This window comes from Urocampus carinirostris, chromosome 11 (assembly GCF_059441175.1).
Source record: "Urocampus carinirostris isolate Australia breed hairy pipefish chromosome 11, RoL_Ucar_1.0, whole genome shotgun sequence".
Taxonomy (NCBI): Eukaryota; Metazoa; Chordata; class Actinopteri; order Syngnathiformes; family Syngnathidae; genus Urocampus; species Urocampus carinirostris.
The window spans coordinates 17474513-17501302 of NC_142359.1; the positions used below are offsets into that span (position 1 = coordinate 17474513).

The 26790-nt window shown below is 40.7% G+C and overlaps 1 protein-coding gene across 2 annotated transcripts in view; it reads right to left on the bottom strand.

The window, feature by feature from the left end:
• The window catches only part of grm8a (glutamate receptor, metabotropic 8a), a 364026-nt gene that overhangs the window by 89168 nt on the left and 248068 nt on the right, over positions 1-26790 (bottom strand). For both annotated transcript variants that reach the window (XM_088348707.1, XM_088348708.1), the window contains exons 5-7: positions 25143-25278; positions 24885-25039; positions 23020-23157 (exon numbers count right to left, since the gene is read on the bottom strand). In XM_088348707.1, coding sequence (XP_088204833.1) covers positions 23020-23157; positions 24885-25039; positions 25143-25278 — 429 coding nt within the window. The remainder of the gene's footprint in view (positions 1-23019; positions 23158-24884; positions 25040-25142; positions 25279-26790) is intronic.

Sequence of the window (26790 nt, forward strand, 5' to 3'; positions counted from 1 at the left end):
CTTAAGGGCCCGGTCACACAGCCGTTTGAGTCTGTATCGAGGGTTAAATTTTGCGTTTTTTTTTGGCCGTGGTTGCCCGCGATGGAAAATGCGCAAATTTGGCCAACCCGCTGTTCATCGGTGGTATGCCCGCAAAACAGACGCCGGCGACTGTTCCGCTTCCTCATCGCGTCATTTCCGCGTCATTTTCTCGTGTGGACCACGGGTATAAAAGCTGCCGAGCCGGCGTTATGCCGAGATTTGCATCCCCTCGCTACTACAACCACTTTTACCGCGTTTTATCTCACTTTTATATCACTTTTAGGGAATTTAATGGCGAACATATAACCAAAACCACTTCGTCTTGCATTTGTTGGGAATGTAATACAACTTAAACCATTCCGTCTTTGTATTTGTTGTGAATGTAATCGAACGGTAATGCACGCCATATACAAATCACTTTTGAGCAGGTAACATGTTTATTTTGCCTTTTTCTATTCAAATCGCTCGTATTGAAACTGTTATGCACTCTACCATAAAGCTTCTTTCTGCATAATAAGCTTTACGGTAGAGTGCATAACAGTTCTCAAAAGTGATATATATACGGTGTGCATTACCGTTCGATTACGTTCACAACAAAAACAAAGACGGAATGGTTTACATTCCCAACAAATGCAAGACGAAGTGGATTTGGTTATATGTTCCCCATTACATTCCCTAAAAGTGAGATAAAACGAAGTAAAAGTGGTTGTAGTAGCGAGGGGATGCAAATCTCGGCAGGGATGCATTTCTCGGCATAACACCGGGCTGTAGAAATCATAACCGCTCAAGACACAGTCCCGTGAAGATCAAGATTTTAAGCTATGGCACCGAAGAAGCCAATATGTTATTATTGTAATAGTTTTTCATTTTTATTTTATTATCTTGTTATGAAATGAAAAGAAATGTCAAGAAATAAAAATGGATTAAGACGAGGTCACTACGGTGACGGGGATCCATGTCCACCCCTTGACGTCTCGAGCACAACTGACGTGTGCTCGGCAAATCGCGCTGCATATACGCGGAGAAAGGCGTTTGACCGTCACACGCGTAACACGCTAATTTCACATAATAACACCGCGATACAGGCACAGAACATGCTATGACCGTGCTCCACCCACGATTACCCGCTGAAATTTCGCGTCCTACCCATGTGTAACCACGCCCTGGCCGCGGCCAGAGCACGTCGTTCCGTGTCATTTCCGCGTCATTACCTCGTGTGCCGCCCGCGGTTAACACGTGGTCTAAAGTTTTGAGCAGCGCAAAACTTTTTCGCGCGGCCAACCGCGTGTGAATTTCCGACCGCGTGTAAAGCACTGCTGTATCTCGTCTATATGGCGATCTCAAAGCGTCCAACATCGTCTGCTTCACGGGCAGAAATTTCTGGCCGTGATTCAGCCTCGATACGCCCGTGAAAGGCTTGGTGACCGGGCCCTGAAGTTTTGAGCAGCGAAAAACTTTTCCGCGCTGCCAACTGCGTGTGAATTTCCGACCGCGTGTAAAGCACTGCTGTACCTCGTCTGTATGGCGATCTCAAAGCGTCCAACAGCGTCTGCTTCACAGGCAGAAATTTCTGGCCGTGATTCAGACGCAAACGGCTGTGTGACCGGGCCCTAAAATTTGATGGGTGCGGCTTATAATCAGGTGCGCTCTATAGTCCGGAATTTACGGTAGTTACTTTTACTATATTCAGTAACTGACTGAAAGAAAGGTGCCCGACACTGCAAACATGCACTTATAAACACACAATTAATAAGATTTTAACCCCTGTTTTGTTGGGTTTGACTCTAGCCGTATTGTGCCCCCTGCCCCACCTTCGTCAAAGAAACATTACCCCATGCCGCCGTTCGGATCATGTCGCCCCACTCTCCATTTTTGCTCTTTTGTTTGCGTACTATGTCTTGCCGGCATCAAACGGGCAATCCCTAGTGTGACGTTCAGTCACAAAATGAAAGAATGAAGAAAGTGAAAAGGAAGACATGCCAGCAAAGTGAACTGAGCCGAGCCTGGCAAGATGATGCAGCATCATGTGAATAATGACTCATGAATATTTTATCCGAGCTCTTTGTAATACATACCCATAATAACAAAGCCGTGTAATATATAAATGCTTATGTCAGCTGTGTGGCACTTTTCTGAGAAAGTGGTCCAGTTCTCCTTTTGCTTATGGAGATCGGTTATTTTGTGTTAACACATCTTACTTTAATCATCAATTGAGGTCCATTTAAACTATTTTGGGGAAAAAATGTAATCAGATGAAAAAAGCTGTCTTTCTAAGTAATACAACCCCTAACAATAACAAAGGAATCAACAGTCTTTGGTAAGCCTTCTCTCAGACATTTAATTCTGTCGAAAAAACTCAAATTACAAACATGAAACAATTATAGGGTCATTCTAAAGTGCAACATATTGACCTTTAGGAACACTAGAATCAATTAGGAAAACACTCTGCAATGGTCAGTAAATGTTACTTTTATAGAGCAAATGCAGGGAAATAATTATGGAATCACTCAATTCTGAGAAAAGAATATAGAATCGAAAATAAAGACACACCTAGTCAATTTCCTTAATTTAAATGGACACCTGGTTTAGACTAAGTCTGGTCATTAGTCATCAGTTCAAAACACCACAGTTATCACACCTTGGAGGGCTCCTGGACTAAGTGGACTGACAAGAATCATGGCTCCAACAAAAGAGATGTCTCTTGAGACCAAAGACAGGATCATTAAACTTCTTGAAGAAGGTAAGTCTACTGGTACGGTTGCCAAAGATGTGGAGCGTTCACAGTTAGCTGTATCGAGGATTTGGACCAAATATAAACAGCATGGGAAGGTTGTTAAAGTCAAGCGTACTGGTAGGCCAAGGAAGACATGTAGGCGTCAGGACAAAAAAACTAAAGGCAATATGTCTTGAAAACAGAAAATTGAATGATTCCATATGTATTTCCCTGCAAAATTAAAACATAATCGTTAACACTGAAAAAAAATAATAAACTCAACTATTTATAATTATCTACAAAGAAAACCATAATATACCTAAAATATTTAACCTTCCCCGCGACCCTAATGAGGATAAGCGGTACGGCTAATGAGATGAGATGAGATATTTAACCTTTTTTAAACCAGACAAATTTAAAGTCAACAGCACAGGATCCCTGAGAAAATGCATTTTGACCAATCGCAAGAGGAGTAATAGCGTCTCGAAGGAAATCGGCTCTCGATTGGTGGGTAGCTCCCACGCCTAAGAGGCGGGCTTACAAAAATATTTTGTTCACAAATGACATGAGTCGGTTGCCGCACCAGCAGTTTTACACTGTTTTTTGGCAATTTAGTAAATACTATATTTGTAATAGCTTTATTACTATATGTTAGTCGCTATTTCAAATGGTGACAAGATCCTAAATGACGTGACGCAACAAGCGATTTTTTCAAAGTAACAAACCACTTTTGACTGCCAGTAACGATAACGGCAAAAACGGTAATGAGTTAGATGACCCCATTACTGAAAAAAATATTATCATTATTATTATGTCATTCCCAACACTGGTGACTTTAGATTGAAACAACTGTATCAAGCCTTGGTCCATGTTTTTTCATCCACTTTGCGACTAGGACCTCCGAACTTGAGTCATTTTAGTGATTTTTTTCCTGGCCGGAGGTTGGAGAACTCCCTCTTCCTCCTTTTTTTGGAATACAGCATTATTTTCAAACATCATTGATACCCTCGCTGCATCGAAGTTTACTTTTTGTGGTTTTACTACTTCGATAAAACAAGGGCCGTAGTTCCGCAAACACACATAAAGTGCACTGCATAGGGCATCAAGTGTCCAGGAGGACGCCAAGAGAAATCAGGGTTGTGGAAAAAAAGTGTTAAGTGTTAAAAGTGTTTATAAAATGCGCTTATATGTTTAAACAATACAAAAGCAGCATAAACCGAATTTCCAGAGAAAACGGATGAATCTGCTTTGTGCCCCGGCCTATTTTCAGTCACAAGGTGTCCCCTTCCAGTGGAATGTTCAATTATGCCCTATTCGCAATTTGATGAACACCTCTGCGAACATGGCCTCGAAATGCCAACAAGAGTCTGGAGAGTAGAAAAGAAAAAACAAAAAGAAACAAGATGAAGCTCATGGTTCGCTTGTATTTCCACACCGATTTGGCGCACTGTTTTAAAGGGCGCACTCTCCTTGGTTCATTTTGTTTTGTTTTGTTTTGGTCGGCTCATATGGCGTACTGGCCTATTGGATTCAAGTATCAGAGCGCCTTTAATATCAAAACAAGTGTGTGTGTGTGTGTGTATATTATTTATTAAAAAAAAAAAAAAAAAAGCACCATGAACAAAACTGAGTTTTATTGTGGCTTAATTAAGCAGTTATCACAAAGTAAAGAAAAAAGAAAAGAAAGTGGAAAACAAAAAAAAAAAACAAAAAAAACAAAGCCCTCAAACTCAGAAAGTGGATGAAAGTGTTGGACAGGTAGTGAAAATTGTCACTAGGAGCCATGCTTTCACTGTCAGTGTCAAACTGTCAGTGAAGGCTTTGGATTGATAAGGTGAGTATGGATTAATTTGATGTCTATGTAAAATATTGTAACAGCACTAAATTTTAAACACAAAGCATGTTAAAACAATAATTTACTGAGACAACAAATTAAAACATCCTCATCTTATTAATCCAATAGAAACAAAATAAAATTACTTATTACAAATTTTCGTGGTTGTTGACAGTGTTATAGAAAAGAACAAACATTTGTACCTAGTGCACCCAAATGGCTAGCAACGGCCCTGGATAAAACAGTACGCACAGCGTAGCAGCAGTTTATTTGTATGATTCGTGGGTGAGGCGAATTGAGTTTATCGTATTCGATGTTTCATTTTTTTTCTCTTTTATTTTAACGGGCCTTTTTTAGTGCTTGACTTTAACCACTCTGTTTTTTTTTTTTTTTGTAATACTAGTTTTTCACCTATTGTATCCGTTCAACAGCTGGTTTTGACAAAGAATAATCCTTTCCAAAGGCCATTGAGTAATTTTAAGAAAACTTTCAGAAAATTGTACGAAATCCATAGTGTCTGGTTGGGCTGCGTCTCAATTCTCCTTTGTTTGTTGTTATACGGTCAAGGCCATGGCCTTCTCACATAAACTGGCAAATGATCGCAATTTGACATATTACACGCAATCTGTAAACAATGCCGCAATGCGTTGTAAATTACGTGACTCGTCAATACCTTCCCTCTTTTACTGCTCGCTACAGCTTAATCCCCCTCTCATTCTCATTTTCTTTTCTTCTGCGATTGATTTTTCATTTTTGTTTTGGCAAGTGAGACTGCCCACGGGCAAGTAAATGACAGCTTGTGTGTGTTTTTGTGTGATTGCATCTACCTCGAGTCTAGGGGTGGGTGATACAGGAGTTGTTGATATCGATCTGATCCAAGTAAATACAATGCATTGATTGATACTGATACTTTTTGCTTGGAAATGTCATGAGCATCGAATCATTGACCCCCCTCCCCCTTAAATTAGTTTATAAATACGATAAAAAATAATATATCATCTCTATTTAAATGCTCTATATTTTTATAGCGCTTTTCATGTCAATCAAGACCTCCAAAAGCGCTTTACAATGTGCTTCACACTTACCCATACACACATACCGATCAGCCATGCCATACCGTCAGCCATGCAAGGCAACTACCTGCTTATCGGGAGCATTATGGATTCAGAGGAGCCAGGAATCGAACATGCACCTTCTTAAATCCAAGACAAGGGCTTTACCTCCTGAGCTACTGGTTCAGAACAATTGTCAAAAGTCAAACCAAAATGCAGTAATACTATGAAAATACAAATATAACAAGGTCAACAGAAAATAAGATTAAAATAGAAATTAAATTCATTTAAAATCAAATCAAAGTGAAAATAATGTAATAATACAATGTAAAAAACGTTTAACTGTATGAAAAAAAAAACACTTCTACAATACAAAAATCAAAAGAGTCAAACCCCACAAAAAATGCAGAAACATGAAACAATACAAATACTGTCTAACGATGTCACCACGAAAACAAAATTACAGTATTTTTCGGACTACGTGGCGCACCCAAAAACCCAAATCAGCTAGTGTACCTTTTATAAATCTGTAAAAACAGTAAATAAATTCAGAAATCCACAATTACAGCAAAATCGTTCGCCATACAGTAACCATTTATAGATAAAAAATTGTGTTCTATAAAATAAATGTGTTTAAAAAAGTAAAAAAATATATATATTTTAAAAGGGGGTATTGTTCAAGGGGTGTCTTATAATCAAGTGCACCTTATAGTCTGGAAATTACGGTACATTACATCACACAATACACTTTGAGGATAAAATCTGTGGTGCAAATATCTATCTATTTATATACCTTGGTCATATCCCTCAAGAGGGGTGACTGACAGCAAGTCAAACACATACAATAACAAATAAAATAAAAAGGAAAAAAATGGCAAAAAAACAAAAACATTTTTGGACCATGGCCAACCCGAATGCCCAAATACCCAAAGAGTTTGGCACCTCGACACCTAAGTTGGTCATGCTTTCGTCCCTCCAGATGAAACCGGACACAAGAAAGTGGCCATGTCACTCGGGTCAGGGTGACACAGCACACTCTTCTGTTCAACAGCAGGGCCCGACAGCGTTCACTGGTTTACCCATGCCGCATCATACATGACATCCCTTGGAACACGTCTAAACATCCCACTATCCTTTTACAACACCTCTCCATTCATTCTTATCACCAACAAGAGCTCTAGCTTTCACTAGATTTAGACCTCTTTCCTGCAGTGCACCCATAACACCATCCATCTACGTCAATCGCGGCCTTCCTCTTGGTCTCCTTCCATTTACTGCTGCTCTGTAGATCCTCTTCAACATTCACTCCTCATCCATCCTCTCCATGTGTTCAAACCAACCGAGTACCCTCTTATCCACACGCTTGCTCAGTTCCACTACTACTTCAGTTCTGTCCCTCACAATTTCATTTCTCAATCCATCCAATGTTGTGCAAAAATAATAAAATTAAAGGTTACGATGTATGTGTACTCTCACGACCCACTAACAACATTATTACAGTCAAAATGGGAAATATGTACTGATATGCTCCCCTACTTACGATGATTCGACTTACGAAAAAAAGATAATCGGGAAGTCGAAAAATATCCGGACATTGCTGTAAGATTTTGTGTTGTGTGCACCTTTTTCCGAGTACAGGACATTACTGTAGTGCTTCTTTCTGCCGCTACTGCCGCGTGGCGCTGTGAGAGGTCACCCAGCATCCACACCGAAGAAGCTTCTACTTCCTGGTTCGTGTGTAATCATACCAACGAATACTGTATCGCAACTTTGACGTTTTTATTGTTCAATATCTCGTGCATCCATTCAATATGGTTGGTGTAAAGAAGAGGCGAGCCGTTTCTTTTGAAATGAAAGTGGAATAAGAAAGCTTAATGTGGTTGAGAAAATGGTTGGAACGCCTTTTTCGGCCACTTTCTACCACTGAGGAGGAAGTCGCCTTACTCTTGAAGCCTATCTTCCAAAAGTAATGTAGAGTATTCAACATTTGGTCAGAATCTTGTTTTGCAATGTCAGAAAATGGTCAAACAATGTCAAAACTTGTGAGGTAAATACTGTGTTTGAAGTGTATCACAAAGATAGGTTATCTGACTGATACTGTTGTAATGTGAGGTTGGGGTGGTGGGCGTTGGCTTCGTTTGCGTGATCACTCCAACACAGGAGAGAATCCAGGTGCTCGCTCGGTATCGATCATATCGATGTTTGGATTGCTCCACCTAGCTTTACCTCATGGACAAATAAACGACAATCTGTGTGTGTTTTTGTGTGAATGCATCTACTTTTAGTCAAATGGAAAGTCATAAATAATGAAAGTTGTCAAAGTTAAGGTCTTGGTTGGTGTGCGTTATACGTCTCGCCAACCTGTCATCAACTTGACGTCCCAGGAAAATATAATCAATGTAAATGTATTCATGACTGTTCTGAATGATTGTGATATTCGGAAGATTGCTCTTCCAATCTCCCGGTATTTATTCCGTCCGGGCGTGATAAACAACAAACTTTTTTTTTTTCCTTAGGAAAGCAAAAACAAAGTGGAGGCTGGAAGGGCAGTTTCTTTAATGAGTCAAAATGGTGAAGGTGTGAATTGAATTTGTACTCCTAATTGATGTTTAATTAAGGAGCTGGTTCAAATCATTAGTCGGCTTGTCATCCGTGAAGCCATCAATCACGCGAGGCGATGTTAATGCCTCTTTGCACGCTGGGCCGTGAAGGCATTTATCAAGGCGGCGACGCCACTCGGCATCCCTCATTGAGATTACCTAAACTAAATTTGAGGCGACGCCAACAGAACAATGCTTTGCTCATAGGTTGATCTGTTTAAACGGCACGGGATTCAAGGGGTCGGGAACCTATGGCTTACAAGCCATGTATGGGTCTTTTCATGAGTGTATATGGCTCTCAAGCCACATATGGCTCTTTTTCATGAGCACATATGGCTTGCAACAAAAATGACTCTTCCCATGAGTACATATGGCTCGTGAGCCATATACCGCTCTTTTCACGAGTACATATAGCTCGCGAGACATGTATGTATAGGTCTTTTAAAAAGTACATATAGCTCGCAAGCCCCATATGGCTCTTTACATAGGTACAGATGGCTCGTGAGGACCATATGGTTCTATTCATTAGCACATAAGACTTGTGAACCCCATATGGCTCTTTTCATGAGTACATATGGCTTGTGAGCCATATATGGCTCTTTTCGTCAGTACATATGGCTCTCGATCCCCATATAGCTCTGTGCATGAGTATATATGGCTCGCAACCATATATGGCTCTTTTCATGAGCACATACGAATCGCGAGCCAAATGCGGCTCTTTTCATGAGTACTTATGGCTCGCAAGCCCTATGTAGTTCTTTTTATTGGCACATATGACTCGTGAGCCCCATATGGCTCTTTTCATGAGTCCATATGGCTCGCATGTCATCTATGGCTCTTTGCAGGGGTACATTTGGCTTGTGAGCCATATATGGCTCTTTTCATGAGTACATATGGCTCACGTGCCCCATACGGCTCTTTGCATGAGTATATATGGCTCACAACCATATATGGATCTTTTCATGAGCACATACGGATCGCAACCATATAGGGCTCATTTCATAAGCACTTATGACTCGCGAGTCATAGGCGGCTCTTTTCATGAGTACTCATGGCTCGCGAGCCCTATATAGCGCTTTTCATTAGCACAAATGGCTCTTTTCTCAGGGCGGCAGTAGCTGAGGGGGTAGAGCGCTCGTCTTGGGATCAAGGGATCCCAGTTTGAATCCCGGCTCGTCCGTGTTACATGTCAAAGTGTCCTTGGGTAAGACACTGAACCCAATAAACAGGTGAGTGCCGCTATTGGGAAATGTGGAGCACATTGTAAAGCGCTTTGGGAAGTCATTGACTTGGAAAACCCTATTTAAATGCAGATCATTTCATTTCATTTCATTTTCATGATTACATATGGCTAGCAGGTCATCTATTTTCATGAGTACATAAGGTTCTCGAGTCCCATATGGCTCTTTTCATAAGTATACAGGGCTCGTGAGACCCATATGGCTCTTTTCATGAAAACAAGTGGATCAAACATAAAATATAGCCAATGTTTTCATATAATGCATCATGCAGAACCAACTATTTCACATGTGAAGACAAGACATGTGAAAATATTTCAACGTATCAGTAATCAAAAAATGCCTAATTCGCCTGGGATGCAATAGAATTAAGGGGGCAATGTGTAGTATTTTACCACTAGATGTTGCTGTAATGTGTAGTACAGGGGTCTCCAATGTGGTGCCCAGGGCCACCAGGTTTTCCCTTCCGACAGCTGAGGTGCCTGCTAACCACTTCCGAAAATAGCTCACCAGTGCTGGGTCATTGGGATTTTTTTTTGTAAAATAACGTTTAGTTGTTGACTGAGTCTATTCAATTAACCCTACTTCCAATCATTTACCTGGTAATAAACTGGTAATACCGTGATACATTCTTACTTTAGAAATGCATATCAAACTGGGTGCCTTTAGTGATTAATAATGACAAAAATTAGTTCTCATCTTGCAAAGTGTGCCACCGTAAGGGAGTGCCAAAAAGCACAAGGAAGCATATAAACTACTAAAGGGCCTTTTTCGACCTTGACTCCCACCTGTCCTGTTTTTGTTCCCGTTTGTCTCTGGCTACGACCTATTTGGATCCTGACCACGTCTGCCCTCCTGTCCCGGCTTACGACCCCTTTTTGTTCCCGACTACATCTACTCGCCCGTACTGGCTTACAACTTGTTTCCGACCACGTCTTGTCAGTCACGGCTACCGACCAGTTTTACGCCCCGACACCGCCATCGCTCGCTACGGAAGATCCACTTCCATGTTCGGATCACAATTCGAGTACGAGAGCTACTTGCGTCCCGCGCCTAGCGAACACCGGACCATGGGCGCAGCCCTTCCTCTCTCTTTCAATAAAATTCTGAGAAAACGTTACGCGATTGGGTCTACCCTGTGTGCTGGTCTTAACACCCGCAAGCAGTAATTAACCCCCGGGTTGTGATTTTGAGACCCTTGCTGTAGACAGAGGGAGAAATAAAGCAGGAACAATTGATTCCCAACTACTACAGGGAATGCAATCACATTTCAGAAGGACTAACTAAATAAAACATGCTGTTATCTTTGTCAGCCTTTTTCACCGTGGTTGCATTAAACACAGTGAAGCCTTGAGTTAGGATTTGAATTAGTGCTGTGGCCACGCTTGTTAACGTAAAACACTCTACTCACATATCGTTTTTCACCTTCCCAATTATCGGAGATGCTATTAATCTGTTATAGCACATATGAGATATTGGCTTTACGAGACGTGAATATAGACACTACTCATCAAAGCCTGGGGATATTGTATCCCGTGATCCGTCACCCGTAACGGCATAACACATTCACCATATTTTCACTTGTCCACTGATGACGACCTCAGATTTGCTTCAGAGTCAAACGATGACTCTTTGTGCATGGATCATACATTAATACAGTTTTCACATTCAAAAAATGAAAACAATAGAATAACTGTGAGGCATTACAGCCATTTTTGCACAGAATTTCTATTTTTGGGCAGGGTCACTGGCACATGAGAATGGAAAACCCAAAGAGAAAGACTGGGTCCTGATGGAGTTTAAAATACTAAAATGCGCGTTCGAACAGCCCACTTGGTTTTGAGCTCTATTTTTTACAGCAATTTCACCTCTAGGGTGACTTACCTGATTGCATGTAAAGGATTATAATCATGTTCAAACATAGTCTGGTCTGAGAGAATATCATGTCTTTCAGGAAAAAATGCTGAATAATAATAATAATAAGCAACCAAACCAAAGATGCTGAGTTTTTGGACAGTTTTCACATCTGGAGTAACCTACCTGACTGCCTGGTCTTGATAGTCAAAGATGTTCTGCCCTAAGAGAGTGGCCCTTCTTTCTGGAAAAAATGCTGAGTCAGCAAAACCAAAAGGGCTGAGTTGAATTTTTTTTCTACATGTGTTCAAATTGAAAGTTGTTCTGGCCTGGAGGACGGGAAATTGTTTAGTCATCATAACCAAAAGGGCTGAGTCGACTTTTTATAGGCCAACTTTTTAACCGTATTGAAATTGAAAGTTGTTCTGGCCGGGAAAATGGGAACTTGTACCTGAAAAAACTGCTGAGTCATCTAGCAAAAAGTGCTGAGTTGACTTTTTTGTACTTTTTTCACATATAATGTCAGAACAGAAAGGATGGTAGACCCAAACGCATAACATTTCACACAAAGCTTTAATGGAGAATCGAGAAAGTCAGGTGCGGGAAAACAAACAACAGCAATCCGGTGCTTGCTGGGCCGGAGGAGGAAGGAGCTCATGGGATTGGAGTGTGGTCGGAATGCGGAAACCAGTAGAGTTGCCGGGACGGGCGATCGGAGCGTGGTCAGTGGGCAAAAACGGGTCAGGTAGCCGGAGCAGGAGATCAGAGCATGGTCAATGGACAGAACTGGTCAAGTAACCGGAGACGATCGGGAAGTCCGGGACAGACGAACAGGATACAGGTGAGGACGGGACAGTTGGGAGCCAGAGTCAAATGGTGCTTGCCATGCATATGCGGAGGTTCGCTGACGGACTGACAAGGAGTGAATGGAGTACTGAGTTTAAATAGGAGGGGAACCAATCAGGCAACGAGCCACAGCTGGCGTCAAACGAGCGGGCACAGGTGATGGCAATGGGTAATCGTGACATATAGGCCAACATTTTAACTGTCTGCAAGACACTGTTGAAATTGTAAGTTCTGCTGAGAAAACATTGACTCAGCAAAACCAAACGTGCTGAGTCATTGTTTTGGGGCAATTTCACCTCCAGAGTGACCTATTTGATTGCTTGTGAAAAGATTATGATCCTAACCAAACTTATCCTGGCCTGTGAAATTATATATATATTTGCCTAACACAAAACTATAATTAGGTAATGGTGTTACAGCCATTCAGTGCTTAATTGTTGACCAGAATGATAAGTTTACACTAGTACAGGTTTATTTCAAGTTTACCTAAGATGCTTGCTTACAGCGCCCTCTATGCCTGACTGAGGCACCTCCTTGTACGTCCATCATGACAAATATCCTCGCCGCTGCTCTGCTGAGGTATGGACTGACCGTGCTTCACCTCCCTCTTATATGAAAGTCCCCTAATAAATAATAATTTTTGTTCTGATCCAGGTCTTCAGCCTCTTCCACTATCCATCCATCCAACCATTAACTGCACCACTTATCCTCAGTAGGATCGCGGGGGGGCTGGAGCCCATCCCAGCTAGATAGGTTACCCTAGTTGTGGCAAAATGCCCAATATGGTGACTTAGCACTTTTGATTTTGTTAACTGAGAATGACAAGTAAATACATTCGTATCTCCTAGACAACAGCAAATTGGACAAATATCACAATCTTTCACAATCAATCAGCTAAGTCACTCTAAAGGTGAAAATAGACAACCCCACTAAAAAAAAAAACAACAAACAGAAAAAAAAAAAAAAACATAAAAAAAACATTCTTAGTAATCTTGGTTTTGATGATTCGGCATTTTTTCCCCAAAAGATTCCTCTCCCCCAGAAAAAAACAACATTGAATTGCAACACCACTTTTTACAGGCACTGAGGTTAGTTACCCCAATTGATAAAACTGACTTTGCATTTTGGGTTTTTCTGACTCGGAAGAAAGACATTATACTCTCACGGGCCAGCAACACTTTATTTTACAGGCAATCAGGTCACTCTAGAGGTGAATGACCCTCCCAAAAAGGAAAATGCCACCAGAAAATGTTTTTTTGTCTCAATGCGGATGATGCTCTGATGGTGCTCAGCAGCTTTACCAAAAAGATATTCTACTCTCACAGTCCAGTAACAATTTATTTAACAGGAAATCAGGTCACTCTAGAGATGAATGACCCTGCCAAAAAGGAAAATGCCACCTAAAAATGGTTTCTGGTTTGAATGCTGGTGACACTTAGGAACCTTCCCAGAAAGACACTCTACTCTCACAGGCAAGAAAATAATTGCCCAGATCACAATATCTTACAAGTAATCATGTAACTCTAGATGTGAATGACCCTTCCAAAAAGGGGAAAGGCCACCCGAAAATGGATTCTGGTCAGAATGGGGGTGATGCTCTAATGGTGCTTAGCAACTTTTCCAGAAAGACATTCTACTCTCACAAGTTGTAAAATAATTGCCCCGACCACAATCTTTTACAAGTAATCATGTCACTCTGGAGGTGAATGACCCTGCCAAAGGGGAAATGCCACCCAAAAGTGGTTCCTGGTCTGAATGGTGGTGATGCTCCCGCAGCAGCTTTCCCATAAAGACATTCTACTCTCACTGGTCAGAAAAAATGCCCAGGATCACAATGTTTTATAACCAATCAGGTCATTCTAGAGGTGATCGTTATAGTTCAGTCATTGTTAGGGGAGGTTGTGCACACGTGTATTCTGTCCCCCCTTTTGTTGTTTCAGTCTCGCTTTTTTTTTACATCACCAACACATAGCATTTAAAAAGACTTTTATAGCCATTGTATACTTTATAAAGCCAGTGTACATCCTTTTCTCGTCTCCCGAAAGGCATTCTCAAGACATCTCACGGTGCACACGTATTTACGAGTCAAGTGATCGATGGATGCGCTGGACTACAAAGCATAAAGCAAACTGCGAGTGTGTACGCATGAGTTTGTGCGTGCACGAGTACGCCACATGCACCCGTCACGTGTGAAAGCAGAAAAGCAATTGCGTCCTCGATGGGGCTGAGACAAAACATAATTTGGTGGCGTCCAAACGGCACTCCAGCTGTCTGGACTGACAAGACGTGAGATTCATTATGTCATTTCTTTGCATGCATGGCTATCATTGGCCCACAGCTCTCCTGTCTTCCAACATCCACTTTGTTAGCATACTATTGATGTTCAATGTGGTGTCCGCATTTTAGCGGGTAGCAATTAAGAAGGCACATAATTTCTTAATTGTTTTGGCGAAAAATGACCTGTAACTTGCATGGAAAACACGGGGTTATTGAAAGCGTTTCATTTATTTTGTATTAGGGTTGGGCGATACTTGGAACTTTGGTATCGACTTGATCAATGCAAATACAAAGTAGTATCAATCAATACTATTCCGATCATTTTCGCTTGGACATGTCATGATTATTGGAAATTTTACACATTCCCCACCTATAGATAGTGTGTATTATTAGGCCACGTGAAGTCGATGTATTGAGTAGTGCATTGTTTTTTAACCAGTGTGCCGTGAGACTTTCACTAGTGTGCAGCAGGAAATTGCCCAAAATTATTATTTCATTTACAAAGATACATGTCATTGCTTTCTTCAGGTAATTGTAGTATTCATCAATATCAGTTGTTGGCAGCACATTACTTTTTTTCTTTTTATATGAAGTATAAGACAAATATTTAATTACCCATAATGTCTAAAGCATATTAAAATTACCTGGACAAAAAATGAGATAAATGGAACAAAGTAAAACAAGCAAAAAAAAAAAAACGTGCACATCATTTTAATCCTTTTTTTTCCATTTTACCAAATGCATGTAAAAAAATAACGAAAACAACCTTATAACGTAAGAAAAATACATTTCCACCGCCAACAATTTTTTCTCCGCTAATCTGCACTAGGGTCAGAGGGATTTTAGCTCAATTTCATTAATATGTTTCTAGAAAAACAAGATTAAAAATAGTGAAAGTTGAAAAAGAGATTACCGTGATGATACAATGAAAAATTCGAGGAAAACTATTAAAATGAATAACCTGTATTTTCTCCAGAGCCCTGGTTACCACAAACAATAAGAACAACTTTAGACTGCTAATTCAAACATAAAAAGAGAGCATGAAACAGGTTCCGACGTTTCAATTTGACACATTTTCAAAATTATTTCATTTAAAAATAAATACATAAAAAAACGAGGGTTTTGATTTAAAAAAGGTTGAAAAACACTAGCGTAGTGCAGGTGAAAAAAAAGATTGCTTAAACAGCACAATAATATAAAACTACCACTAAGAGGGTCACTGGCACATATTCTCACTTTAAATGCGAGACCGCTGCGTGCATACTCAACTATCCAAGTGGTGGTTCTAAAAAAAAAAGATGAATTATGAAGAAATAGAGATATACCTTTGACTATATTAAAAACACATATTCATACATAAAAATAGTTTGTTGGCATGGACGACAACATGAAAATAATCAACGATTTAGAACAAAAGTCAAGAGAGTCAAACCCAAAAAAGGAACACCGAAACAAAAATACATAACAATGCCATCATGACAACTTACCGTCCATACATTCAGAAAGTGCAAATAGCGTATACATAACAATCCCGTGCAGAGAAGTGGCACTTTGAGAAAATTGGGGAGTGAACTATCGATTCAAAGACAATTGTAGTGATCCGATCTAAGTACAGACGCTCCCCTACTTACGACCATTTGATTTACGTAAAACGGTGGATACATTTTTTTCGGGTGGTTAAAAAATATCCGGACATTGCTGTAAGTTAGATTTTGTATTGTGTGCACCTTTTTCCGAGTACAGGACATTACTGTAGTGCTTCTTTCCGCCACTTCCTGCGTGTGGCGCTGTGAGAGCTCACCAAGCATCCACCCGGAAGTTAAAAAAAAAAAAAAAAAAAATCTGCTTCCTCTTCCTAGTTCGTGTGTAAACTCTCTATACTGTCTATCTCCAGCGTGCTAATAACTTTGAGATTGTTATTGTTTAATTTCTCGTGCATCCATTCAATATGGGTGGTGTAAAGAAGAGGCGAGCCTGATGCGGTTGAGAAAATGGTGGAAACACTTTTTTTCGGCCACTTTTTACCACTAAGGGCCTCTTGAAGCGCATCTTCCAAATGTAAGTTAAACTCAACTTTATTTATCTTTATAGAGCATATCATTTTATGAAATGTTTATGTTTTTGTTCAAAACAATACAGGTTACTTAAACAAGCCTTAATTATACTTATATAAACCTTAAACATACAAAATATAGCACAGAGGCTTACAAACTTAGAACGTCTCGTTCGTAAGTAGGGCAGCGTCTGTACTTGCTTTATATTGATAGTATATATATTGCGATCGATCCGCCTTATTTTGAATGATCATCTGTATTTTTCTCCCGGTTGAAATCTAATTTTATTTGGGAAGTTTTTTTGGGGAGGAAAATTCTAAATATGCCTGTCAGTTGTACCTTTTATCAAAATATACGTATTTATTCATCTGTGTTTCATCTTCGGCCAAACGTTTCCATTTTTGTTTTGTTTTCGGGTTCTGGGGCCAGGTTTTCATTTCAGTCCATTCCCTAGTTGCAACAGGAGCTTTGTAACCTCATGAGGGAAACAAAATAAAGAAGGCTTGTAATGTTAGAATATTGAACGAACTAGGAATCTGGATGAAATCCAGCACCCCATTGATGAAGTGATCAATCAGGAGGAGTGTCCTTAGTGACGAGTTATTGGTCCCATAAACCCAGCAGGCAACACTAACTTTAACGGCCTGGATACATGATGCTAACCTAACTAGTGCATCATCGTAAATGCCACAGCAAGCAGCCATTTAAAAATGCTCAATTACTGAAACTAACAAGAAACAACAACTTTCCTTGAACTAATTCACATTTTCAGCACACAAGCAAGGAGCATCTACATAAAATCATTTTGTTGGGCTCGGCGTGTGCGTCTACTTGACTCTCAATGTCTTCCCTGTGGCAAAGCATGATGGGATTAGTAAGGGTGACAGGTAGGTGGGTGCAGCGAGTGTGAGTGGACCCAGGGGACATCCGAAATGAATGCGCTTGACATTTATGGTGCTGACGGACCTCACATGTTGTTCTTGCTGTCTCGCTCAGATGCATCACCGGATGAGGGCAGGGTACGCTTGAATGACGCTATGCGAAATTCAGGTTTCCTTATGGTCGGGCTACGAAACGCTCCCTATCTGTTTAAGGGTGTAGAGCCCTTTGCCTGGTACATTGAATTTGGCCATTTATCGCTCTGTCGTCACCGTGTTCAGTGGCATGTTGTTATTAAGTTATGTGGGAAGTGTGGATGGGTGTGACAGGTATTGAGTACATTACTGAGAAAAAGTAGTTGCACTAACTAGTTACTTTATTAAAAAAAAAAAAAAAATATATATATATATATATATATATATATATATATATATATATATATATATATATATATATATATATACACAGTTATATGCAAAATTTTGGGCACCCCTGATCCTTTTCAACATTTTCCTTTAAAAATCATTGGTTGTTCGGATCAGCAATTCCAGTTAAATATATCAAATAGCAGACACAGTGATATCCGAGAAGTAAAATGAAGTTAATAGGATTTACAGAAAACGTGAAATAATTGCTTAAAGAAAAGGTGGCAGGTGCATAAATTTGGGCACCTCAACAGAAAATTTGCATCAATATTTAGTAGATCCTCCTTTTGCAGAAATAACAGCCTCTAAATGCTTCCTATAGCTTCCAATGAGGCTCTGGATTCTGGTTGAAGGTAATTCGACCATTTTTCTTTAAAAAACATCTCCACTTCAGTCAGGTTTGATGGTTTCCGAGGATGGACAGCCCGCTTTAAATCACACCACAGATTTTCAATAATATTCAGGTCTGGGGACCGAGATGGCCATTCCAGAACATTGTAGTTGTTCCTCTGCATGAATGCCTTAGTAGAAGTTGAGCAGTGTTTGGGGTCGTTGTCTTGTTGAAGTATCCAGCCCCGGCGCAACTTCAGCCTTCTCACTGATTCTAGAACATTGTACGCAAGAATCTGCTAATACTGACTGGAATTAATTCGACCTTCAACTTTAACAAGATTGCCAGTACCTGACCTGGCCACACAGCCCGACAGCATGATGGAACCAACACCAAATGTTACTGTGGGTAGCAAGTGTTTGTCTTGGAATGGTGTGTTCTTCTTCCGCCATGCATACCGCCCCTTGTTATGTCCTAATAACTCAATTTTAGTTTCATTAGTCCAAAGCACCTTATTCCAAAATGAAACTGGCTTATCCAAATGGGCTTCAGCATACCTCAGGCGAATCTGTTTGTGGCATGTGCCCAGAAAAGGCTTCTGTCACATTACTCTCCCATACAGCATCTCCTTGTGCAAAGTGTGCTGAATAGTTGAACAATGCGCAGTGACACCATCTGCAGCAAGATCATGTTGTAGGTCTTCGGAGTTGTTCTATGGGTTGAGTTTGACTGTTCTCACCATCCTTTGCATGTGCTTATATGAGATTTTCTTGGCATGACACTCCGGGCCTTAACTAGAACTGTGCCTGTGGCTTCCATTTCCTCACTATGTACCTCACAGTGGAAAATGACAGCTGACATCTCTGAGCTAGCTTTCTTTTTATCCTTCCCCTATACCATGATGTTGAACAATCTTTGTTTTCAGGTCATTTGACAATTGTTCTGAGGCTCCCATGTTGCTACTCTTCAGATAAGATGCAAAGAGGAGAACAACTTGCAACTGGCCGCCTTAAATACCTTTTTTCATGATTGGCTTTACCTGTGCGTGTAGGTCCAGGGTCAATGAGCTTACCAAACAAATTTTGTGTTCCAATAATTAGTGCTAAAGGTATTCAAATCAATAAAACAACAAGGGTGCCCAGATTAATGCACCTGCCTACTTTTGTTTAAGTATATATATATATATATATATATATATATATATATATCACCCTTTCGATCTCCACTTCCTTCCACTCAGTCGCTTTACTTCCACATCCTCTCACATTCAGTCTCCCGCCCCCTTTCTTTGCCTTGCTCTTTCTTAGGGAGTAGAGATAGAGAGGAGAAGATCCCCAGTCCCCTCGCTCCCTCCACTTTAGTCGCATCTTACGACATGCAGCGGACCACGGTGGGATAATTCTCACACCTCCCAGGGAGAGGGCCCCTCACCACAGGGTAAATAGATAGATAGATAGGATGCTTGGAGGCATTCTAAGGGATGGGCAGGGCAACCGTATGAGGCAGGGGTAAACCAGTGAAAGTTGTCGGGCCATGCTGTTAAACAAAAGAGTGTGTTGTGTCACCCTGACCCGAGTGACATGGCCACTTTTTCATGTCTCGTTTCATCTAGAGAGACGAAAGCATGACCAACTTGGGTGCCGAGGTGCTCAACTTGTTTGGGTGTTTGGGCATTTGGGTTGGCCATTTTTTGTGTGATTTTTTTGCTACTTTTTCCCTTTTTATTTGTATTTTTTAATTTTCTTTGTTTTTATGTATGTGTTGTTCTTGCTGTTGGTCACCCCTCTCGAGGGATATGACCTGGGTATATATATATACATATATGAGCGGCACAGTTCATGTCTTGGGAACCTCCTGCGTGGGTTCAAATCCAGCTCCAGACTTCCTGTGTGGAGTTTGTATGTTCTCCCCGTGCTTGCGTGGGTTTCCTCCGGGCACTCCGGTTTCCTCCCACATTCCAAAAACATGCATTTCAGGTGAATTGGCCGGTCCAAATTCTCCCTAGGTGTGAATGAGCGAGTGAGTTGTCTGTCCCCGTGTGCCCTGCGATTGGCTGGCAACCAGTTCAGGGTGTCCCATGCCCACTGCCCGATGATTGCTGGGATGGGCTCCAGCAACCCCGCGACCCTACTGAGGATAAGCGGTGTAGCTAATGAGATGAGATGAGATATATATATATATATATATATATGTATATGTACTAAAATTCCCAGTATAGCCCACCCCTATTCCGGGTTTGCTTGAATATTGTCTTATATTTATTATGTCGTACAATTACAACTAAAAACTAATCAAAATTAGCAGTGCTCCATCCATTTCCACTTGATGACACTTTCTCCCAGGCAATATTTATCATGCTCATTCCTATATGCTGGCCAGCAGGTGTGTTGCCGCGGTGACATTCAGCAGACGTGGCGCGCCGATTCGGTTTACGTGCCTTTATGATCAGGAGGTCATGAACTCCGCCATGCGGAATTAATAGACTCCGCTGTCCGACATCGGGGCCCTCGACATGCGCGTAGGCGCTTGCACAAATGCCACGGCAAGTAATAAATGGTCCACGGGAGTGGCACCGCTCGCACACCTAATTAAAGGAACAAATGGTGGCCGTCAGCCATGGGGAACCCGCTTTGACACGTACAAAAACACACGAAAGACAACAAGCGAGCAGGATGTACACTACGTGTAATGGCGAACCATAAAGACTTATCGAGTGGTGTTGCTGGCTGCGTTTCAACTCACTTGGAGTTGAGCTAACGTAACATGTAATGACACACATGGACACGCACTTACAACACAGATGGGTTACACCTTTCTTCTGCTCTGTGTATTTGTCTCGGAAAACAAGCATTGAGCCTTTTGGCACGACAGCTGAAACATGGGCAAACTTACACGCTACCAACTGTACGGAAAACACCGCATGCAAACTCAAACTAAATAACCACGACGAGCATTTGGAATAAGGAAAGGGTAAAAGCTAAGGACAAAAATGTGAAAGTCTAATTATTGCTCTTCTAATGAGAGGACAAAAATATAAACATATCAGGACGATAAGACATGTTTTGCAGGTGGACCCAAACACCGATAATCCACAACAGAAGATGGCAGTGGTATGTAAAATGGCAATCACCCGACTTCTGTGTGCTGTCAAACCGAGGTTCAGGGTAATCACCATCAGTTATGGAGAGATAGGGTGCAAGGGTGCCCCCTGACTGGTTCCCACTGGTAAACGTGACATGCCAGAACCTTAATATCCCAGGTAAACTGTGAACCTAGTCGGAAAATTCTGGAATTCATGACATAATCCACATATGCAAGTATTTTTCAATGGCTTCAATGGAAAGTCAGCATTTTCATTAGTCGTAAATGATAGCCTGTCGACTAAAGGGACTTTGCAGACTGGACGGGGGCGGCTTCATTCTGGCTCGCGTGTCTAGCCTACAGAGCAAAATACTATCGCAACTTTCTCCAGTGAAATCACCCGTGCGCTGCAAAAATGAGAACAATGATGTAGGCAGTTGCCCTTTTTCTTATTTTTTAATGTTTTTGTACATTGTGTAGATCAGTGGTTCTTAACCTGGTTTCGATAGAACCCGAGGGGTTCGGTGAGTCAATCTTAGGGATTTAGTGGAGCCTCTGCCATGGAGGTCAGAGCACACTGACTCATTATGTCTATACGCAATGACATGCCCTGATCACTGGTGGCAGACAATCACATGACAGTGCTTCACCAATCAGTACTGCGTGTAATTAAGTGCACTTAGGAATGATCTGATGTGTATTTGTCATCGTAGTACTTTCTGAAATTATCTAATTAAAATTTTAATCCGTAGAATGCCAAGCAAAAAAGGAGAGTTGTTGGAGAAATATGTACAGTAAAACTTTGCAAACATTCCCTGGCTCAAACACTGTAAGATCAAATGTGTGTCTGGTATTGGGGAGATGTCTGTACCTATTGAACTGAAAAAACATCTGCCACACCCTTAGATTAAGCTTCAACATCTTTTAACGGATACTTCCCTGCACAAGATTCATAGCCAGGGTGAGACGGCCATTCACGTTTGAGGTTGAGGCAGCAGAAGTCAATAATGAATAACTTGACAAAATCATTGAAATTCATCAAAACCCAGTTCAGGAGCAAATCTTAAGAACAACAACACTCTCAATGTCTAAGTGTCAACAAATGGAAGAGTATTTAGTTATTGACAAGAAAGCCTTGGATATTTTTAATAACATTTTTCAAAACATATGTTTGTGAACAATCCTTTCCGATGATGCTGGACACAAAAACAAAGAAAAGGAACAGACTGTGAAAATGACATGAGTAGATCTTGCTAAAATGAAGCCGCACACATCCGAACTCTCAACAGCAACAGCAGTCTCACTGATTTGCATTGCTGTAATTTATTGTAAATCCATGTACTGTGTTTGTTTAGTTCTGCACAGTTCCTTTTAATTTTGAAAATATAATCATGTTTAATTTCACACTAAAGTTTTTAGGTTAATGAATTTATGAAACTGGTTGAGTACGTCCAATGGGATTAAGAACCACTGGCATCACTGGATTATTTGAGAAATGCCACGTAGAGGAATAATTGGAAAAGTAACAGCATAACCAAAAACATAAGGGTTGGATTGCAATTATTTTTGTGGAAAACCTATTACATGACACATTGTCATACTCTTAATCTGGAAGGTGAAACATTTTTTGGGGCTATATAGTTTAAAAAGCAAGCAGATTTCAGCTGTATTTTAGCCAATAACTGTCGCGGCCAGACTGAGTTTTGTAAGTGGCCCAGAGAGAGCCCTTTTCCACGAACAGGACTTCAAATGTCGTCAACCTATTTGAAAAGATTTGCCACGTACATTTTCCCATTTCTTTTGTAAAGACTCACCTGTGCACTTCTTAAGGATGCCTGGACGTTTTCCGTGCATTCCCAGCTTACAATCGAAGTTCTCCTCCCAGAATTCAGCAAACCAAACGTTTCTCCGGTTGTTGGACAAGGAGCGGCTCCGAAAATAGCGGTCGAAGGCTGTGAGAAAAAATGATGACAACCAATGGTGCGTCATTGAGGTGATTCACACGGTAATTTGATAATGAAGCTTTTTCAAGCGCGTCACTTATGCTAACCTAGGAACATGATCGAACGTCCCATTGGATCCCACAAGACCTTTTTGCAAAACTGCAAAAATACATTGACAGCTCACTCTACTGGGACTCCACCAGAGTACGAAGGAAACCAACTGTGGAGGGTGGGTAAATCTCTTGAGCGTACAAGACTGACGTCAGACATGCTTGACTGAAGGTAAACGCTGACAGGAACTGCCTTCATTAATCTCCTCGGCTGTCACTGTAAAGCACCTGTGCAGCTCCTCAGGAACGTGTCAGGAGTTTTTCTGGCGGAAGCCATGATCGACTGGATGGTCTTATCGGGATCAGTAAGAAACTAAAACAATCAAGCAATGAATTTACAATGCTCTGGGACGTTGTTAAGTTTAAGACTCAGTTTGAATTACTTGAATTAACAGGGCCTAAATTACCTGTGGGACCAGTAGAAAGCTTAAGAAGAGGCGACCCCACCTTAGGCCGTGTCAAACGAGGAGTGAATTTAAGCCAGCGGGTCAAAACTGCTCTGTTGCATAGCACCAACTTGGACTGTTGGTCAAAGAAACCAATACTTATATAAAAAAGGATGTATTTTTTTATGACTGTTACTATTTGAATATCATGTTTAAGTGCCTTTTTAAGTTCTGCTCTCTTGCCTTTTTGCGTATTTATGTTAAAAAATCATACTTTCTGTCCTTCTGGATTTGAGCTGGTAATTCAAAAGTATGATTAAAAAAAATGACCCCATTTTATGTTTAAATATTTTATGAAGGAGAAACAGCACGAATCAAAAATTATAAAGTACACAACCAAGATTGGAAATCCATTATTTTTTGAAGTGTTCAATATGGTTGCCTCCTCTGAACAATATCAAAACAACATGATTTTTTTTCCTAACGCGACAAAGAACAGTCGGAAAATTTGAATTGATAGTCACTGTAATTCAATGTTTTCCAGTAGGGCCACTTGACAACTATAGAAAATGTGGCAAATCTGTTTGTTTTTTTCAAACACTTACTCACTTATTCTGATTCATACAGTTACTTACGTAATATTCAATCATGACATTTGGTCATTTTTAATTCCCCTAATGTTTTTTTTCTAAGAAATATGCTTTCAATTAAGGATTCTCCCATCCAATATTAAAATCGATTCAATGCAAGCCCTACAATCTAATGAGTGTATCTAATCCAAAATTACAAGCAGTCAATTACATTTTAAAACAGCATGCAGACAATGGGGTCTACAACTGTTGGCCTTCTATGTTGTTTATTGATAACACGAATTTGAGACAAAGTGGACTAAAATTAAGGCTAACCTGAATGGACTTGAGGAACCGGAATAAGAACATAAATACAACCCCCGTTTACAATATAAATAATAATATAAATAAGAAATATAAAAAAAAAAAAAAAAAAAACCAACATAACATTACCATCTAGAGAATCAGTTATTTTTATCAGATTAAATTTTGGATAATACTCCAGGCTGCATAATCAAGATTGATGAAAACACCTAGCCCTAGCACCCTCTAAAATGATGTAACCCCTAACTACGGTAATGATGTTTGTGGAATTGGGGTTAGGTCTGCCGTGGGTAGATATGTGTGTAAAATTAAATTCATTAAAAGCATTCCAGCATGTTTGCACTCACCATCTACAGATGCTCGCTTGGGAAGAATGGTGATGGCTCCCTCCGCCACCCGTTCCTGGCCAATTACAGGAGAGATCTTCGACCCCCAGCTGTCAGAGCCCACCCACAGGAAGTGTCCTGTCTGGTTGTTCCTCTTTGCTGCGTCCAAAACGCGTCTGTGGAACACAGGCCGAAAAGGTGTGAGACGTTTGAGAAAAAGACGAAAAATTTGGGAGTAGGTATAGAAACAGCAGAACACCTGTTGGAAGTAAGGCTTACCGAATGTCGTCCTCATTAGCGAACATAACGATGGCCCTGGCGTTTGAGGTCTCCAACAGCCGTCTAATGATCTTGTCAAACTCCCCCGGCCTCGGCTCTCGAGGGATCTTCAAGGACTGTGCGATGCAAACACCACCTGGGACCAAAGAGGTAATGCTTGAATATCCAAATTGCATTATGTAAAAAAACGTGGAAAAGCGTGATGAAAGCATTGGTAGACTCGTCACAATATGCTGTTTTATTAACTTAATGTTATTGTATCATTAGCTCGACTGAAGGCTTGTGTTTGCGCAGGATTCGGTTTTTGTAGCACATTAAGCCTGCCAGATCCTTAACCTGAACATGATGTAGAAACGTTCCAGCGTGTTTGTTTGCGCTGCTGAACGATGTTATTTGTTGTGCACGCATAGAATGTGGTGGCTTCCCTGTCTCGATTTGCTCGCACACGCTTATATTCATTAGCCTCCAGGCGAATGCCTCTCGGGATCATTGCAAATGACAAAATTGTGTTCCAGTGCCAAACACTGAATCCTAAAAGTAAACGCTTCTGCCGAAATACTTTCTCAAGGATAATCGCCTACTTACGTGCTCTTTGGTATTCAAGTGCTTTTATCGACCCCCTCAAAAAAATGATGGTGATGTAACAGAGGCGCCGACATTCAGGAGCATCGGTGCATTCTCACCGCGCTGTCCTTGAGCAGTTTGGAAGTGATTAAGCCGCAGTGTGTTTGACTCATATCATCAGTTACTGTCTTCATGCAAATAAGACTTTCCACATATCAAATTTAGTCGCCAGCAAACCCGAGTGGCAAACATTGTGTGAATCAAACGAGGATCATCCACCAAACATTTATCATCGTTGCAGAGACAGGGAGTTATTAGAAAAAAAATCGACTGTCTTTCTTACGTGCCTGATGGGAAATAAAAACAGACCTTAGACAGTAAACAATATGATCTATGAATAAAAATTTAGTCTAGCATCTCCCTCTTAGTTGTTCTTCAAAGCCGGAAACAATTATCCAATTGCTTCCAAAGATTTTAGAAATTAAACCATCTGCTTTTGGCCTACATGATTTGAAAGGATTAGTCTAGCGGCCAAATCAAAACATAAAAGCGTGCGCAATGTGTTTGGAACTGATTCCTGCACATATTTCCTTGATGGTAACTGTTTTGTTTGGCGAGCAAATTGTGTTGATGATAAATGTATTTGTTAGAATATCTGCGGTTAATGTTCAAAGTTTCGGCTTCCTCAAACTTTGTCACCGCTCTGTTTGTGGGATAAAGTGATACCTTTTCATACAAGCCGCTTAAGAAACGAGAATTTCAATATATGAGATATCTTTACATACAATGTACATTTACATACCCTCCTGACTTTCTGGGGAAAAAAATGATGTCCAGTCACATTTATTTTATCTTGAAAGTGCCCAATTTTTGAGACATAATTAGAATACTGTAAAGACATTTTTTTTAATTTTTATTCAGTTTTAGTCTTCTATAGTGGCCCTTTGAACCCAATACGGGGGAAATTGAACTTCATTGTGAAATAGTTAGCCCAACAAAAATAGGGCGCGTAGTCATCTTCGCTGTGACTGGCTGCATGTACTCGCATGTACTTGGGCTCGCGTAGTTAACTCTTCACCATGGA